A 19841-nucleotide genomic window follows, 5' to 3' on the forward strand; every position below is an offset into this window, starting at 1 on the left:
AGCAAGAGAGGACTGCCCCAGCTAAGTGGCATCTCTCCTTAATCACTTGCTGCACATGCAAACCACACACCACCTTAGCTCATTTAACAATTAACTGATCAACACCACTGTAAAATCTTCTGTATAACACATTAGCCAAGACAACCACACAGTAGCTTCCATGACTTGCTTTAGGAACTTGCTTTAGCTTTCCATGACTTCCATGACAGCTTTAGGAACAGGCTACAGCATTCTACACTTCCTCAAGAGTAAGCGCAGTCTAGACACCATTAGTCTGACATCTACCAAAGAACACCTTAATTTAAATGAAAACAAAGCACTTGTATCACTGATACTCAATATTCTGGCATAACCAATTAAGCAATATGCCTGAATTTATCACCTCAGTGAAGAATAAGAGTATGGACTTGTTTTCCCAGAATCAAGATGCTGGTTTCAACAATTCTTTCACTTTATAAAATATAATTCTGTTAAATGCAGCAAACAGATGGCAGATACAGGAACAAAACTGCAGTCTTTGCAGGTCCAAAGAAACAGGTTAAGAAAAGGCCCTTCTCCTTCAATCACAGCATTATCAGATACACTAGTAATGCAAAGCTGTGGAGAAAAAATGTCTGATAGACTATTAAAGATGGTGTGGGAAGGGAAACATACTGCCTCTAGAACAACTGAAAACATATATAACAGCTATACTAGCTGCATTGGCCAGGCTCTTACAATCTTCGCAGTCTAACTCTGGAGGAATGGATATTCAGAGCATGCCCAAATTAGTATAGTTTCTGAGGGATGAAGATTTTGGTAGCTATACCAAAAGAAGAGCACTCATACACTTTGAGAAATCTCCCCAAAATACAGCACTGTTTCTAAAACTTTACCACTTGGTATATTTAAACATGTATTTTCAGAGAGAACTTGACAGGACTTCAAATGCTTGCCCAAAGCATCCTTTGAAAGTACTAACACTTTCTAGCAGAAACAGCTATTAATATCGGAAATCTCACTTTCCCCAGTCTCATTTTGGGAATGGCTTGGAAGATTTTTCTGGTACTTAACAAAATTAGAAGTTGAAGCGCTGAACAGAATCATAGAAATAATTTTAATGGAACAGTTGCAGTTTGGCAGACATGTTAATAACTAGATATAGTAGAATTATACTGCAAAATAGCTCAGGAACTGTAATTATAAACATCACTAGCAATATAAACTGGTTTTTGCATCATACCTTTGCAATGAACGGCTATTACACCTTCAGCATTTTCACAAATATTTAGAAATGTTTTAACTATAGTATCACTAGGTGTGCTTCCATCAGCAAAGAAGAGATCAAAATGCTCAAATCCAGCATCTGTAAATCGTTTGGCATCATACAGTTTTTTGTTGAGGCGTATTATAGTGGTGACCTTCTTTTGCTTGAAGTATGGGAAATAAGCCTCTGGAGCATGGTGGGGATAGCCTATTTGAGAACAGAAGATAAAAAAAAGAGTAAGGCTTAAAGTGAAGAAATAAAAAATACTAAAAAAAAAGATATGAAAACACTCCCAAAACAGAGAGAAGATAAAGAAATAGACTAACTGAAAATGGAATTTTAATACAATCACCTAGGTCAGATACAATTAAACCAAGCATTAAAATTTTACTGCCAGAGTTCTTATAAAAGGAAAAGAGCCAAGGAAAAAACACACTGTTTGAGGAACAATTTTTAAAGCTTGTTCTTACTGATAACAATCAACTAAGAAAGTAGTGGGCTTGTGTTCCCCACCTCCTTTTTTAAGCATACCATTTTCAATTTTACTTCTTGAATGAGGTCCACTGAAGGCAATGAATTTGTTTGGTATTATCCAGTTAAAATCTCCATTTTCTGCTCTCTGTCAAGAGAAAATGCTTGGTTTATCATTATCCCTGTATTTTCAGGCTTTTCCTTATTGTTTCAAAATACATGCTAGATAGAATTGATGTATAATTTTTGTCAAAGGAAGGTGTGTTAGTTGGCTGCTTTCTTTTTCATCATGAGGATGACAGATGCTCTCAACCTCACATTTCTCCCCTGTGTCCCTGTCTTTCTAAATCAGAGTTTTAGAACAACACAACTGATGCCCTTCAGATGAAGAGCAACTTTCAAATTTTTATTTTTTATAGGATTCTAAATTGATCTTACCAATTGGTCTTACCACCATTCACAAAATATATAATGAGTTTTTCAGCTCTAGGACCATTTAATTTTCTCTTTACAGACATGTGGCAGCTTTGCATTTCTGAGACTGCATACAATCAGGAGTTGCAGTCCTTCATTGTAACAATAATTTCCTACGACTCAAAGTGAATTTTATGCACTTGGAGATTCCCAGCCCTGTTTTCTTCTTTACCTCAAAGAGTGTTATTACATTTTTGCCATGTGTCCTCAAATACATACTTTGATTGTTCTCTAGCATTCAGTTAGACTTGGGCTTGTATGCCCTTTAGTTTTTCATCAAGGCTGCTCAAGAATATCCAGGGTTTTACTAATAAAGGAGACTCTCATTTATTTCCATTTTGGTTTCTGCTTTTCCCCATGTTTGAACATAATTATGCTTAAATCTGGATTTTACTATTATCTCTCTGACCACTAACCTTTATTTAACTTAATCTTTATTTAACTTATCATAACTTAAAGAGACAAAACAAAAATGGAACTTAATGCTACAAAAGAATAGCAGAAATTATAACCAATTGCTTTAGCATTAGTAACAGCAAACAAATCAAGACATTGATACTGAACACTTACTTCATAATGCTCATATTCATCTACATCAAACGTACTAAAATCCAGGAAACCATACTGCAAAGCCTAAAATTCAGAACACAGCTCTTAACAAAGATGCTTCTTCAATGAGGACAGTTTATTACTCTTTTCAGTTACATAAAGTCCTTTAGTACACACTCTCCTTCTTTCTTCACAAAACTTAAGAATACAGAAAAACTCAGTCTTGCTTCAAACTAGGTTTGTAAATTTCAATATAAGTGAAATTATATGAATAAATCAACTTTTTTGTTTTCACGAAATCACTACAAAAACCCCAGATTACTGAAGCATTTAGTCCTTTCATTATTGCTAGCTGCACAAAATAAAAAGAAAAATAACCAGCAAAAAATATCTATTGAAGCTATGAGTAGATTCTAAAGACTGCATTCAAGGACTGGAGATATTTTTTGTGCACAAATTCTATTTGCTAATGTCTTCACTGATTTCAAATTGTTTGCAGTCACAAAGTCCTAAGTAGATACTACTGTGAGTCCGTATGTCCCATAATTAGCCACAGCCATAATACTTAACACTGTATAAAAAATGTAAACATTTGGGTAACTAATAGTTTATCCACTTGTTAAACAGGAAGACAAATACAGATAAACCTCCTACCTCCAGATATTAAAAATACTACATTCCAATTTTCTTTTTTACTACCTAATCTTCTGCAGCTTTCCTTGTTGCTCACCGGCAAGAACATCAATGCACCAGTCTTGGCAGACAAATAACCAATTTCAAAATACCCAGAAAAGCTGAAAAATCACCAATCTTCAAGAAGATGACTTAACCAGTAAAAATGTCACTATTTGGTAGAGATACCCATAATACAAAACAATAATACGGTGGAGAGCTGCAGAATTCCATTTCACTATTCATACAGACTAAAAATAATGTGGTTTGATTCCCTTATCCTTTAATGCTGCATTACTTCACTGCTATATTGCTATAAAACCTAGATTTTATAATTTTATAGTTAAAAGAAGAAGCACCTACCTCCTAACATTTGTTCTATTTCTATTACTAAAGCAAAATCTGAAATCATTACCATGTGCTGCAAATGCCAGAAGTATATAGCAAACCCATTCAAAACCCTTTGAATGGGTATGTTCAGCCTAATACATAACACCAGGGAGCATACAATAAACCTAATACAAAGCTCTTAGGATTAGAGGTGAATTACTGTCCCAATAGATTACACAAGTAAAACTCAGAATTCCCTCTATATCTTCACTTGATTACGTAAAGTACTGGTAGACTTCTAAGAATGCTTTATCTATTTTGTGACAATGCGTAATGCATAGTAAACTAGGCAACAATCAGCAGATCTGCTAGTTCACAGCTTTAATTGGATCCTAGTTTCCTAAGCCTTCTTCTTCTGATGGGCAACATTTAGCTACTTTTTTGAAATGTGTAAAATATTCATTTACTGACCTTGTTTATTGCATGAAAACAGTCCAGTAACGTTAGATGAAAACTGCAAGTACCAAAGGAAGCATCCCTATAAGATACAATGACCAAAACATAATTATTGTATTTTAATCCAAGTGAAAGCAATTGAAGATACTTCTCTAAAACACCTTTTAAAATTACTTCAAGGTAATGATTATTAAACTGAAATAATTATATCAAATGATTACTTCATTTCCCATACATTGAATCTTACAAGAATAACAACATAAAATAACTTCTATTAACAGATACAACAGTAATATTACTCCAGCTACAGTTTTTGTAAAGCAGAAATGTTCAATTTCTGACATGGACTGTTAGTAAAAATATTCAATTTCTGACATGCACTGTTATACTAAAATATTTAGTAAATATAGTAAATATATAAATCTAATAGTAATTATACAATAAATTATAGTAAATATAATAAAATAGAATAAAATATTTTCCTTAAGAAGCATAAATAGTTAATGCTTACACAAGAGGAGAAACTAGTTTCATTAAAACAGCTCCTTTCAATGATAAGTTTTTTAATTCTGTTGATACAGGAATTGCATGTTCTTAGTATGTGACCATTATAAAATTTCATAAGCACTGCAGATTACGAATTCTACAGGAATACTATAGTGAAGTAAATAAATTAATTAAACTGAATCTAAACCAGAGAACCATCAGAAAACATTTCATGTTCAAATTTCAGCTGAGATGAAGAAGAATTTTGAAGAATCTGGATAGCTGTCTCTAGTAATTTTTTCTATCCTTTCCTTCCTTATGAATCAGTGAGAAAAAGGGCAGAAATTAGGAGGAGACAGAAATAATAGAATGTTACTCAAGTCAAAGAAAGGACACATAAAGGTGACATCATAGTAGCACGTGTATCAGACCACCCGATGAGAAGGAACAAATGGATAAAGCCTTCTATAGTCAGATGGAAGCAGCCTCACATTCTTAGGCCATGGTCCTCACAGGGAACTGCAACCACTCTGATATGTTTTGGAGGCATAGCACAGGTAGGGCACAGGCAACAGAGATGGCTCCTGGAATACACTGATGACAACTTCCCACTTGCCAAATATGTGCAGCAATCTGCAAATACTGCCTTGTGATAAAGAATGCTATTAAGTATTGCAAGCCCTCTGTGGTGAATGACAGATATTTTGATATGTTTAACTATCAGCTACTGGCACAAAATCAGACTGCCAAGTGAGAAGCAATAAGGAAGATTAAAAAGCTCAATGAGTTGACAAAACAAAATAAAATAAAATAAAACCCCAGAAAACCAACACAGCAGAAATTAGTACTGAGAAATGTTACATTCTTCTTCAAAATACCAAGGTACAGAAAGTTCTATCAACTTGTTATTTACCTGAAAGGAAGATATGAAACACTTCCTGACAATATAAGCCTGTACACATCTTCTGGGGATTCTCTCAGGTATATTATCTATTTTTGGAAAACAACAGAAAAGGAAAAAGATTATTTTATGACAGCCTTCAATAATTTCAAGTAATTTGTTTACTACAGAAGGCATAATTAATTATCACAGAGTGCAGAAGTGCTGGAAAAGAGTGGAATCAAGAACAAATGTTTCAAGTGTGCAACACTAAAACTAACATAAACAACAAAAAATCTTGTCAATCTAAAGAAATATATATTTTAAAACAATCTTTATAGATTTGTGCAGGAGTTGTTCAGCTATAGACTACAGTGAAAAGGCTCCTGTTCAACTGAATTCTTACATTTCTACTATGATTTGGCTTCACCAGTTTGTAAATTTGTTTAAATTAAGCTTTTAAGATGTAAATCAAAACATAAAAACCTGCAGAGATATCAGTAAAGCTATCATCTAGTACACAAATTGTGGATACACACAGCAGACAAGACTAAAACAGTTATTTATGTTTGATCTTCCTACAGAACATTTACATTAATCCAAATTCTGTACTTCCTCTTTTGCACCTCTGGGGCAATATCCAGTAAAACTAAATCCAGATGTCATAAACTAAGAGAAAACAAAAAGAAAAAACAAACAAACAAAAAAAAAATCAAAACCAAATAACAACCGCCAAAAAAAAAAAAACCCAAAAAAATCAACAACAAAAAAAAAAGAAATCTGTAGGTTCAGAAACAAAATACTATGAACAGAATATATCGAACTTTCTACTGTCAAAAACACTCAGAGAAGAATTCACAAAGGACCAACTTACGAGAAATATCCGTATGGTCTTCCATCACAACATGTCTGATCCCTCTTGGATAGCCTTTAACACTAAGGTCTCCTTAAAGAATACCTAAAACTCCTCTTTTTTGCATATCTCGTCTTCAAATACCATTAAACACCATCCCCAGCATGGCCAGGAGGTAACAACTGTTAATAACAAGCTGTCATTAACAGGTCAATACTGAGTAATTTCAAGTTAATACTTTTTCTTTGAAATTGCTTTAATACTCTACAGAAAATTGTGGGTTTTTTCACTAATTTTCAGTGAAATTATTTATTTCTTTTATACTAATGACATTTTCCCTTAGAGATATTTGAAAGTAAAAATCCTCATGAATATTAATTAAATATCTTCCAAAAATCAAGGCATGGTGTATTTACTTTCTGTTGCTCTGGACATTTTTTCTTTAAAATGTTGGCATTGCCTTTCAAATTTCTTTGATTCTGCCGCAAGGCCAGTTTGAACAAATGGCTTAACATACCTTAAACATCCTCTGTCCACATACACACACAGAAAACAAGAGTTAGAACAGATGTTGCTAAAAAAACCTAACAAACAAACCCAGCCTGAAACACAATCTAAAGAGGCAGCTAAAGCAGACATGGCCATCAGGTGACCCCTTTGATTTTCCTGATTCAATTAGTGCGTTAAGTATTTTCAGAGCATTCTTCCCTTGAAATTGGCAGAAGAAAACAGAAAAATAAATCTTTCTTGAGACATAGCTAAGTAATGAAAACTGCATGTTTTGTGTGTGTGTGCTTTCACTGGGGAGAGATAAGCGACTTCTGCATTTATATTTGCAAGTATACACCCAAAATAGAAAAGATACTTCAAAAGCCTCCCCAAGTATAATGAATAGCTTAGCCTCTGACAGCAAAATTCACTTTTTATTCTACAAATATTCATTGCCTGATTTGGATGTAAAGGTTATCTTCCAAGAAATTTCAAATTGTGTGCTTTGCTACAGTCCTAATTTGCATCTTGCAGGACAGTGAACACATTGCTAGCAACCATACACATCAAGCCCTTCTTGTTTATCAGGAAGAGAGCCCTGTTCCTGAAAAACTTACAAACCCGAGACATGAAATGGAATTAAAAAAACAGACAGTAATTAGACAGGGTTTGTAGCCAGAAATGAGTCACCTGGAAAAAACTGGATTAAAGAATCACAGAATCAATTAGGCCGGAAAAGATCTCTGAGATCATTCTACTCCAACCTTTGCCCAAACATGATCATGTTAACTAGACCATGGCACTGTGTGCCATGTCCAGTCTTCCCTTAAACAGCTTGTCCACCATCTCCTGGGCAGGCCATTACAATGTTTAATCAATCCTTCACCCTTCCTGTGAAGAAATTCCTCCTAATGTCCAACTGGACTTAAGTGCTATCACTGTGTAGTATACAGAGTACTAATCGTACCACAGGCAAATAGAAAGGCAACTAATACTACGTGATTTTGTAAGCTTGTATAAAAGCTCAGCTGAGGTATGAGAGAAATCCTTGGCCTTTCTGAGCTACCAGCTTCTTAAAGGAAACAAGACAGAATGCAGAAGCATTTGTTTACAAGCGTAACAGCTGCAAGAGAGAATTTTTTCTCATTTCACTGTGTTGTATTAAAATAAGTTAGTTAGTTCTATTATGTTAGCTCTCAAGCACAGATCCTGCTTCTGAAATTACATTACCAGTGAAACTGCTAGAAATACCTTTTTAACATACATAACATACATGCATAACAACAACACCCATCCATCCGTCCATCCATATGTGTATGGACTTTTCTTAACACAGCTATGTAAGAACACTTCCTCCATACAAGGACATTTAAAAAACCCAATCTGATTTTGCAAAGCAAAAATACAACTTCTATTGTTCAACTGAAGCAAAATACAGCATATTTACTGAAGAAGAAAACTTATTCTGAAACAAAGAGAAATCCTGCTACACTCAGCTATGACACTACCACACACACAAAAGACACAACAAGGGAACAGCTGCAGAGACAGCATTTGATGAAATGGTCAGATAGTGTACTCAGTTGAAAGTGCTTGCAAAAAAATTAGGTTAGTATGAGAATAGCTGGATGAGTGCAATGGTATAGAGTGCTTCAAAAGGGAAGAATGACACTCACACATAATGGGAAAGACCATAAACAGATAATTACTTCACAAGGAAAGTATCTTGGCAGTAACACAACACAAGAAGCTGTGATAGTCAAAGTGGAGACATAATCAGTTTCTGTCACAGGTTAAAGGAGTACACAGCTAGAAATCCTGGATGTAACCAAGGCTGGATGAAGGCTAAACATGGGTGGGGCCTGCTTTTAGGTTGGGGTTAACCAAATTCCATGTATGGTAACAGGTAAGACTGAAATAGCAAAGCTCAGAGAAGCAACAGATGTCAAGGCAGCAGAGGCCACACATCTGCATTAGGAAATGGTCTGCACCAAAAGAATTCCATCAGTAGACAGAGAGACAGAAAGCCAGCATTGCAGATCTGACATCTTTACTATATAAAACTTCCAGCAGCTTTTAAGCTTAACAGCTGAGTTTAGTCTGTTCCTGCAGACTGAATGCCCATTATCTGTTGGGATTGCTCCTACACTGCTCCATGAAGTGAACCAAAATGCAGTATTAGCATTTAAGGAAAGATTTGGTTAAAAAAATATTTTTGACACATCTATATCTATGTAAAACTGAATATAACACTGTTTCTGACCTGGAGGAGGCCAGGGAAGCCTTAAAGATGAACAATTTCATTGGAATGATGTGAGTGAACAAAGTACTAAAGAAAGCAAATAAACAGGAAAGAGAAAGTAGTAGTGATCAAACACCTGTAGCAGACAGAAGTGTTGCAAGAGAGAAGGACGTTCTAAGGCAGCAAGCAGAACTGAAGTTTTAGAAAACTGAAAGTCTTAGAAAAACTGAAAACTGAAGTTTTAGAAAAGAATGGAAATGTTGATTTGATGAATAACAAAACAAAGATATATTTGCAAATTAATGAGGTATGTACTGGGGGAAGGAGAGGAAATGAGAGAAGACAAACTCCAGAAATCAAAATATACAACAACTGAAACTAATTTGTCCAGATGCTGATTACAATTTATGTTTCTGCTGTGCTTTCTAAGATGATGAAAACTTTCACAAATAAAGTTGTTTTCTTAGGTTAATGCTAATAAAGCAACCAACAAAAATGACAACTAAAAAGATAAAATTTTTAAACTAAATTTAAAGCAATGATATTAGCAGTTATTTAGCAGAACCATTCACTCTCTGGGATAATTTTTATCCTTCTGTGTATATACAAATAAAGAAAAGACTATTAGAATTTTAAAATTATTTCCCAAGAGGATTCTTTCCTGCAGTTAGGGAAATATTTGGAAAAAAAAAAAGGCCTTCTTTCAAAAAAGCTTAGTCAATGCAGCATGCATCTACAGGTTCAGCTTTTAGAATTTTCCTACAGTCATATTCAAGTGCAGATAGGAGAATACATACACATCTATATGGACACAAATACAAACAGAAAAACCCTTAAAATATTTTAGAAATCTTCTACTTAAGTACCTTTCAGGAAAATTGTTACTATAAGGAATTGATATCTTTCAAGTCAAACATATAATTTTATCACAATCTGCAATCATTTGTATACAGACAATTTAGAAATTTTTATGCATACAAAAATATATCCTACTGAACTTCAACATATAGCCAGGAATTTGCTATTAGCAGTTGAACTACTAACAATGCTCTAATAATCCTTTCCATTTAGGACATCTGTTTCTAATTAAGGAACTACAGGCCCCTCTGTGAATGGTCAAGAACCATCCAAGCACTGAACACTGGGAAAGGTGCACTCAAGCACTCCTCCTGCTAACAGTGCTGTGCAGTCAAACAGCTGCCGTCAAGTTCACTCAATGAAATACAAGGGTTTGTACGATTAGGTGACCCAGTCTTTATTTAGGAGCATTTAAAATCAACCAGAGAATGAGAGCTTTTAGCAAGCCATGTTTTCATCTGATTCATTAGTGTTTTCAATCCAGCCTTATTTTTCAAGCAACCATTTCAGAGATTGGAGTTATAATCATTGGAATGATATTCACAATAGGATGCAAAGTATTCCTGGTAGAAAGGGAAATGATTCTCTGGTTAAAAAAGGCATCTTAACTTTCAATACATGGCACTGCCAAGTAAAATAATAATGCTGCATATAAAACAAGACATGTTTAGTAATAATAATCTATGACATGACTTGCTGCTTTTTCAGAAAAATTAAATAGGCTATTGAAAGAAGCTTTATTGTTAGAAACTATATCAACTCAAGTCTGTAAACAGCACTTTAAATTCATATCTATGATGTGCTCAATACAATCATGTTTATCCACCTGTTCACCCTCAAATGAAAAATCTGCTTAAGGCTGCTACCTAAATCATATATTTTACCAACCATGCTCACTGAGAAGACAGAAAATAATGAGATAAATAATTTTAAACTGCTTTCAAGTGAATTTTATGTGATACAACTTTGTTCCAAAAATGTCACTCTTCCAAGATGGCCTGAACTGCTGTAAGCAGCAAACAATTAAACCCATTCTGAACAAATGCAAGTAACTGCTGTGTGTGACCAGACTCAAACACAAGCTCATACAGGTTTTATAACTTTAAAGTGTTAAATATTTTATTTCATTAAAACCTCAATTGGATATACTACTCAGTTAGTAGAATTAAATTTCTAGCAATTTCCTTAGGACAAAATGTTAGATGTTGCAAAATTAAAATAGATGTTTATTAGAACAAAAAGCTTCTTGTATGGATTTGTACTGTAGTGAAGAAATGCATGCGGCCAACAGTTTCATCACTAGCAGAAACACAGTCATTAAGTGGATAAAAGAGACAGAGAGTGAATAACTGCCTGTCTCTGGCAACTCTCTTTGTTCATCATAAACAAAAGCAAGAAACCTCCAATTACCTTTTAAACAGCAGAGGAAAGTATAAAAAACCCTGAACTGATTGGATTGGGCACATCACTATTTTATGCCAGATAAGGAAGCAACCTAAGGCTATAGAGTGAGGGACCTCCAAAAGAACAACCTTTCTTCTCCTATGGAGACAAGCAGTTTTGTAGGAGCATACTGGAATAGAACCTAGTACCAACAGCAGGAAAAGCTGCTGCTGTGAAGATTAATCACGATTTCCCAAATACAACTCAGAGAAGGTAGCATTTTAGAGGACACAAGCAGAGACAGCCAAGACTACAGGTAACTTCTGCTTAAATAAAAGGTCAGTACTTTGTCCATCTTGTCTCTGCCACTTGCTCATCAAGCACCTCTCACCAAAACATAGCTGAGGGTAAACATGGTTTACCCACTCTAAATTTGAGCACTGCCACAGTTATCCATTCACCACCACCCAGCCTGGATCACTAGAAGGTTTATCTCAGGCTTAGCCAGAGATAATTCTGCAAGTGTCATACTAAGAACAGAACAGTTCAACATCACAGCAGTGGGTGCCAATTGATTCTCCAACCTCCAGCTTCTACCCAGCATTAGGCCCACAACTAGGAAGGATACTAACAAATTGAAAAGGCAAAAAACCAATACTATGGATTAGAACGGATGAAGGAAACGCTGCTTACCCTGAAGAAAGAAGATGAGAAAATAGACAAAGTACAGAGATGAGTCCTGGAGAAGGTGACCTGAATTACAGCAGTTCATGGGGCGGTACCCTGGAAGGGTCACCCTCCAAGTACATAATTAGTGCCAGGCCTGAGAAAAAAAACACTGTTACTAAGTTAATGTAGCCAAGGGGAGAGGGGGGAGCTTGGGAATTGGGTGGACAGGGCACAGAGGGTACATTTTCTTTCGTAATATAGAAGGAGCAATGATGGAAGAAGCAGACTTTCCTCACCCACAGCCAAGTCCTGGTGAAAATCAAGAGAAGCCACTGTAGATATCAACTCAGAAGACCACTGCTGCTTTGGTAGTGTGGTAAGGCCTGAACAGTGCAGATAGCTTTCAAGGAAAAGATTTTTCTTTAAAAGGTGAAGAACAAAGCCTCCCCCCACCCCCCTTCTTTCCCTTTTCCCCCTCCACCCAAATAAAGTGTAAACATTCAACCCCAACACACTGAATTCTGGCTACCCTTTGTGTGGCTGAATGTGCCAAATTTTTGCTAACCTGCATAGAAGAATATTATTCCCATGATGTCTGCAAACATTTAGAAACGAAATACAGAATTAAAATAGATGAAAGATGAACAATAAAGGGATTAAGGTCTAAATTGTTAAGATTTACTCTAAAAAATTAGTATTTTATTCTAAAACTACATATACAATAATGTATTTGTAAACTTAATTCTTCAATCTTAAGGCCATGTTATACTGAAGAGCTTGAGTTAGGCTGTGCTGTCACATCAAAGTACACCTGGAAGGAAGCAGGAGATGCAGGAGGGGGGAGAAAGAAGTATGTAGTCTGGAGAGTTCATAAACTATATCTCCACTGAAGAGGAAAGAAAGACAAGTTAGGTGAATGGGAATGGGGGAAACATTAAAACACATCAACTGTGAAGAAAAGACTGAGAACAGACTTTGCTTGAAAACAAGAACACTAACAGCCCCCCTTACCACACCACAGTTAATGAAGACTTTCATAATTGCCTTAGTGGTAGGAGCATATCCCCACATGATATATATACACACACATATACATTTGAACAAAAGATGACAAATGATAAATCATGCTAATGTATTGCAATTCCTTTAAGCAGAAGTTATAATATTTTGTTTAAGAATACAAGTTTGCGGTCAACAAGCCTTTGAAAAGACATGCCCAGAAGTCGAACATTTATGAGGACATAGAAGTCCCAGAGGAGAGCTAGTCATATACAGTTCATTACAGTTTTATAGCTTAACTGTAACTGTGTTTCAAAAAAAACCAAAAGATAACAAAACCAGAAATTGCACAGACTCACTGTGCCTTGCTATTCTTGAAAACCTTGCTGTTATTCCTTGTTATTCCTAGCAAGTAACTTATAGCACCTGCACCTACAGAGCACCCCAAAACTGTGCTTTTCAAACAACTTTCAACCAAAGTAGACAAGCACTATTTTTGTGCTTGTCTGCACAAATCTGCAAAGACCACATTCCCTTTCTACTTCCTTGCTCTTCCTTGAATGAACCAGAACTCCCTCAACATAAGGCATTGCTTACCCACAGAGCTCCTCAACTCTGTTGAAATGGGAACCTACCATGAAGCTAAATAAATAGAATCAAGTAAGAAAACATATTCAATCCACAGAAAACAAAATACAGTCAACCTACAACTTACACTGTAAGATCAGAAAATAAATTATGACAATCAGCTCAAGCAACAAAGAGTATTACTAACATGACACAGTCTGATTAACTAAAATTATAGAAAAATTCCTTAAAAGATTTGACCAGTATCTGGATGGATCTTCAACAAAAAGCAAAGTATTCTGAAACTAAAGAAGGTAGATACTTAAGCCTACATATGTTTTAAATAAAGAAGTCATCGATATTTCCTTTCAATCATGAAATATGCTTATACACATGTTTATCAGGCATTCTGAACAGAACCCATATCATTGCTTGCTCCACAGACAACAATCCAATTCTCCCTACCGAAAGCAAAAATATGGGACAAATATGTGTGAACACTTGAGCAATGAGCTCTGTAATTAAGCTTGCCTCTTCATGAAAGATCATCAAAGAATGCCATGGGAAAAAAAAGTCCTCAGGGGCATAGTTTTTCTTCTGTGATCTTTCTTCAGTGGAATCCCTCCTACACAAAACTGGGAAGAAATTCTACCCTACTGTAAAGAAAAAGCAGTATCAAAGCCAAAACATATTGCACTGGAAAGAAAATCAGCATCTAGCTAGAGCTAGCTCACAATCTTAGACTTGCAAATTTGCAAGATAGACATGCCTACATATGACTGATACTAGTACTGTGTTTCACTTTCCCATAGGCCTTTCAGGGAAACTGCCAAATACTCAATGTGTACAATACAGTAACATAAGCACCTCTCCAGACTCTGAGAACAATGGTGGTTTTGCCATATTTTTTTGCCATATGCCACGTGTCTGCAACTAGCCCTACCACATGCCTTGACTAGGCAGTCATCATCTCTCTGTGAACAAGCATCCTTTCTTTACTCTCAACTCCCGCTTCCTTCACTGCAGCTCTCTAAAGCAGAAACTGCCTATTTATCTGTACAACAACCTCCATTTCTAATTACTGTGCTTTGGATTGTCATAAACCATACATATTAATCTTTTATTCAAGACTGTTGAAGAACTTACCTTCACTTGCATGTTATTATTGTGACATGGTAGGGCTATCAGGTGATCAAAAATAAGATTTATTTCAGGTTTTCTGTATACTTTTGCATAGTCAACCACAGTTTTTTCCTATTAGATTGTTTTGCCATTAGTTAACCTTCTGTACCAAAATTCTGCTCAGAATGTCAGCTGCCGTGCCACACAATGTTACTACTACACATATTTAGAAGAGTGTAGGAAAAAACAAAACCCATTTTTTTCCAAATAATGGCTGATAACTGAAGCCAGGCCCCTCTCGCTCTCTGGACCTCAATTATGATCAAGTAATTACGAAGAAGTAGTTTTCCTAAAAGCTGCAGCTGTTTTGTCAACATAATTCCTTAATGGCAAACAAGCTTAATTCCTCATATTTCCAGTCTCCATGCAGTTTAAGATTGCACAGGACTACAACAACATTCCAAATTCAAATACCAAGAGTGACATGTTTTGAAATTTAGTTCTCAATTTGTAAAAAGTACTATAGAATATAGACAACAGAGAAACCCCAGGGAACAGAAAAACGGACATCCTGCATGATGCAGAGAGGCAGCAAGGAGACTGCCTGCATCACAGAAAGTACTGTGTAGCCTTTGCAGCCAATAAATAGGAATAACATAAGGCTACATGAACCAATCTCTCAAATCTCCAACATCAAAAAGTGCATAGCTTTTATTTCATTTTATTCCTCAGTAAACAAGAGAAATGGTTACAACCAAGATGTGTTAAAAGTCAAAATAGAACCTGAATATGGTGCATCACAGCTTATAGCCTGAAGAATTCAACATTTTATTTCTTGACTACCTTTCCATGTACCAAACACATGCAGTTGTGGTATAAAGCCAGTCCTCTACTCTGCAGCCACAGGCTTGGCTTAGTACCTTCTCAGCCACATTGTATCTTCCCAGGTTTTAGACAGGCTCTAAACCCATCACACATTCTCACTGCTTCTCCCAGATAAATGGAAGAGATTACTTCGTACTAGAGAGGAAGCAGCCGGGGAAGGAGAGTTCATGTAAACGTGCACTGGGCAAATGATACATTATACTTCAAGCAAAATACTATGTTTCTATTATAAAAAAAGAAAAGAGGTTGTGTGGTTGGGGAAATGCAAAACTTCAAGAAGCAATGATTTTTTCTAAATGAAAATTTTAAAATTTTCTTTTCAGCAATGTTCTTATTTCTTAAGAACAAAATTGGCAGTAGGAAGGAAAAAGCCTGAAATCATACAACTTCACTAACATATATTCTGGACCTTAGAAACTCTCCTATTATGTGCCTCATTACTATAATTACATTAGTAGGATGATTATTCAAGAGAAAAGAATTGTTTTTATCTTGCTGTTCTAAAAATTGAGTATAAAAAATGAACACAATCAGCAGCTGTTGTAAAAATTTAAATACTTACTGCGTAGGAGCCTATGAGGAATGCAGCATTTGCTTGCTTTTTCTGATCAAAGCCAGTATAATGAATTATTTTCTTCCTTATCAATGAAAATGACTGTATCAAGAAATGAACAAGATTATGATTTTGCATTTTAGACCTTTTATACCTTCTTTTATAAAATCAGAGAAATGCAAGAGTTTGTTTACCTCCTTTCATCCAGCTGTAGTCAGAGAACCAAAAATACTGTGGAGTAGTCCCTCAGAAGCTTTGGAAAACTGTATTGCATCCCTAACTAAATTTTTCCAGTATTTTTCCCAGTATCCAGCCAAAATAATTTTTGATAGAAATTACTGAAATACTTTGTTTTTCTTCTTAAATACATTTGTATTTTTAGTTTGTGTTTTTTACTTCAAGCCTTATGTAACAGATAGCCATTTATGAGAACAGAAAGAGGCATTCTCAGAAGCAACACAAGTATATTAAAGTTGCAAAAATTTTAAAATCAGAGTTTTTACCTTTTTGTTCATTTTTCAAACTCAAATGTAGATAAATCCACTAGTATTTGTTTCTAAGGATCAGAAGCATGCTTAGATTAAAAGATATTGAAATTATTTCTAAACTTTATCATAAATACTTTTTTTAAGTGTCTTCTTGGCTTGGCATACAGTTTCTCCATGTAACTTAGAATGTGGGTGGAATGGTATTTTCAATAGAAAGGACACACATGTGTGGTGGCTGTTATCCCCTAACTAGCCCTTGAAATAAATTCTGATGTGCTTGAAACTGCCCACTTTTATCAACTGCTAAGCTATCATAAAATGTTATTTTATGAATTTAAATAGCAATGTTACCTCTTCAAGATACCAGATTCAATGCATTCAAGACAAAACCTCAGATCAGTAGCAGAAATATGTTCTCAGAAAGCCTAACATGTCAGACACAAGACATGGAAAGGGACTATAACGTAGAAGCAATTATTTTGTTGTTTCAGAGCATCCAATATACAAAAATCAGAGAATCTCATCTCTAATGAACACAATTACCCATGTGGGAGTTTACCACCTCCCAGCCTGGACCACTAAACAGGTTTATCTCAGGCTTAGCCAGAGACAATTCTGCTAGTGCCCCTGTAAGAACTGAGCAGCAACATCACACCCATGGGTGTCAATTGCTTCTACAACCTGAAGAATAATAAAGCAAGTCTGAATTCTGCAAACTATCATCTGTGACAGACATCAAGGAATTAAAACAAAAAAATACCCTCTTATTCTATTATGTGCTGTATATTTCCTACTTCTCACAGTTCAGTGGCAGTTTAAAGATCTAAGTAGTTTTGAAGAGGCAAACCATGATTGACATTAACAAAAATAAGCTTTTTTATCTGCCAAACAGGTTTTATACTCCAACATCTACTAAAGGTGAACTAACTTGTAGTAAGTTGTGTTAATTAATTTAAGAAATCTGTTTTAAACACACTATGCTTTATCAAAAGCCCAATCCCAAAAATTACTCAGCTCCTGTAAGAGAAAATAATCTGCAGTACAAGCAGAGCAGCCTCCTTCAGGTCAATGCTATCAATGCTACTAAATATCAAATGTTGTTCATTATTGAAGAATGTCAGCATCAGAAGAGAAGACCAAGTCAAACAAAAATAATTTCAAATAAAAACATAGCACTACACCTTCAAGCTCACTCAATACTGGCTGATTGCCAATATGACAGAATTCCAGGAAAAAAGCTTTTCCTATATAAGGGGCTGTATTAATTCAGCAACTGATCTTCTAGAAGCTTAGCGATAGTTGCGTATCTTCTGTAAGTGAGTGAGTGAATGAATAAGTGAGTTTTCCACCCTGATCCTCCTCCTCCCTAAATTCACCTCACTAAAATATAGCATTCATATTCAGAATTCAGCTGGGTTAGGAAAACAGGAAAGCACCTGAACAATAGCAATAAAAGAAATGTTGGCCTACTCGTTTTTGCTTTTTAAAAAGCCAGTAATAATTGGCTTTTGAATCAAAACCCCAAGAATTACCTTTAATTTCCTATTTAGCTTGCAGCAGTATCTGTAGACCATTGCCAGATTGAGTGGTCCAAAGTCTGCATAGAAACTGTTAGAAGAAAGGAGAAAAATTGTACATGACCCCAGTAAATACCTTTTTTTAAAACAAGATGCACAAAGCAAGGAGTAATAATATACATGTGATATACATACATCATTCTAAAAACAAGCATACTCTCTTACATAAATACATACTGTTTTGTTGGAGGAAATGTTTTGTCATCTTAAACGTGGACTACATTTTTTTATTTTACACACAGCACCATTTGAAACCAATACCCCAGAATTTAAGAACTATTTCTCACTACTGTATCCCTCTGTGACAAAAGTTTTTAAACTCTATTTAAAGAGGACCTCATAAGCTTTACTTTAAAAGAAGGCAACTTGTGCTAGAGAAAAGTGAACACAGAGAATAAAGATTTATTAGTGTACTAAAAACCAGCAAGCATGCCCTTGATCAAAATTATTTGAAGAATTAGCAACATTCCACATCATGTAAAAGACAAACACTGTTCACTACAGGGGAAATAATATATCCATTGTCAGCTCATAAAGGCTTGAATTGACTTTGCCATTTTCTTCTCTGATTCTAGGAAGTTCAGACATTCCACTTAATACATGAGGAACCAAAGACACCCCTTTTACTCTGGCAGTACAATGTGCTCTTCTAAATTTATATGGCTGTATCATGTTTCTGTGTCTTCGAACAAGAATGGGTACAATGAAAGTTTCTGCTTTGAAGATGTTTTTAAGAAATCCTGATGGGAAAGCAAGAAACTCTTCAAAAGCCTATAAATCAGCATGGCACGAAGTCTTAGAAGAACAAACTCATGGAATTAATTCTCCAATAAGACTAATTCCTCACTGCTATTGTTCTGACTAATTTATTTCTGTCAAAAAAGGAAAAAAAAACTAACTTGGTACTTACTTCTCATACACAAGTTCATCATCTATGCAGAAATAATGCGTATTTGCAGCTCCACTCTTTGGTTTTTGGTAGAGAATTGCAAAATAAAGGCGATCTGAAATGCAAGAAAATTGGAAGCTTTTATAAACATAATGATTTTCTGCTGAAACGCTGAAGTATTACTTGTCAATGGGACAACATTAAATGGTTTAGAGTGAATAAAATCTTCTTTTAAGTATTAAATTAGGTATTATTATTTCTCCAGTGTTAAACAAACAAGGCATACAAAGATTGAGGCTTTTTGCTCAGCAGCATTCCCATAATCCACAGCTCTTTAGTGTTCTTTCCCAAAGTGTTCCTTGTTTGATGATTTTGCAAAATAGCAGGAGCCTGACTTGCACCCACACACACAGCAGACACATCCTTTATCAGGTTTGGTTCCACTCCAAATACCGATGCACACACACCACCCCCCAGACTAAAGCACAAATCCCTCTGCACCTCTGATTCCCTACATTAAACTAAATGATGAAGCACACTCACACCAAACACAGGCACTCCTTTCTGTAAAGCCATGATTTTGACAGTAGTGCCATACAAATTAAAGCCTGCAGGTAACAGACTCAGGAGGTATCCAACATGTTGCCCATGGGAGCACCAGCCAAGCCCCACCTGGACATCTCCAACTGAATTCTCATCCCCA

General features: G+C 35.5%; 1 protein-coding gene across 4 annotated transcripts in view; it reads right to left on the reverse strand.

Moving 5' to 3' along the window:
• CDC14B (cell division cycle 14B) overlaps window positions 1-19841 on the reverse strand; it is a 44060-nt gene that overhangs the window by 16781 nt on the left and 7438 nt on the right. For all 4 annotated transcript variants that reach the window (XR_008508951.1, XM_036403150.1, XM_054517881.1 and 1 more), the window contains exons 2-9: window positions 19160-19253; window positions 18205-18280; window positions 16194-16286; window positions 5598-5674; window positions 4214-4280; window positions 2762-2824; window positions 1778-1865; window positions 1223-1453 (exon numbers count right to left, since the gene is read on the reverse strand). Coding sequence is in view for 3 of the 4 variants with exons in the window: in XM_036403150.1 (XP_036259043.1) it covers window positions 1223-1453; window positions 1778-1865; window positions 2762-2824; window positions 4214-4280; window positions 5598-5674; window positions 16194-16286; window positions 18205-18280; window positions 19160-19253 (789 nt within the window). In the remaining variant the exon portion in view is untranslated. The remainder of the gene's footprint in view (window positions 1-1222; window positions 1454-1777; window positions 1866-2761; window positions 2825-4213; window positions 4281-5597; window positions 5675-16193; window positions 16287-18204; window positions 18281-19159; window positions 19254-19841) is intronic.

The sequence above is a fragment of the Molothrus ater genome, chromosome Z (genome assembly GCF_012460135.2).
Source record: "Molothrus ater isolate BHLD 08-10-18 breed brown headed cowbird chromosome Z, BPBGC_Mater_1.1, whole genome shotgun sequence".
NCBI lineage: Eukaryota > Metazoa > Chordata > Aves > Passeriformes > Icteridae > Molothrus > Molothrus ater.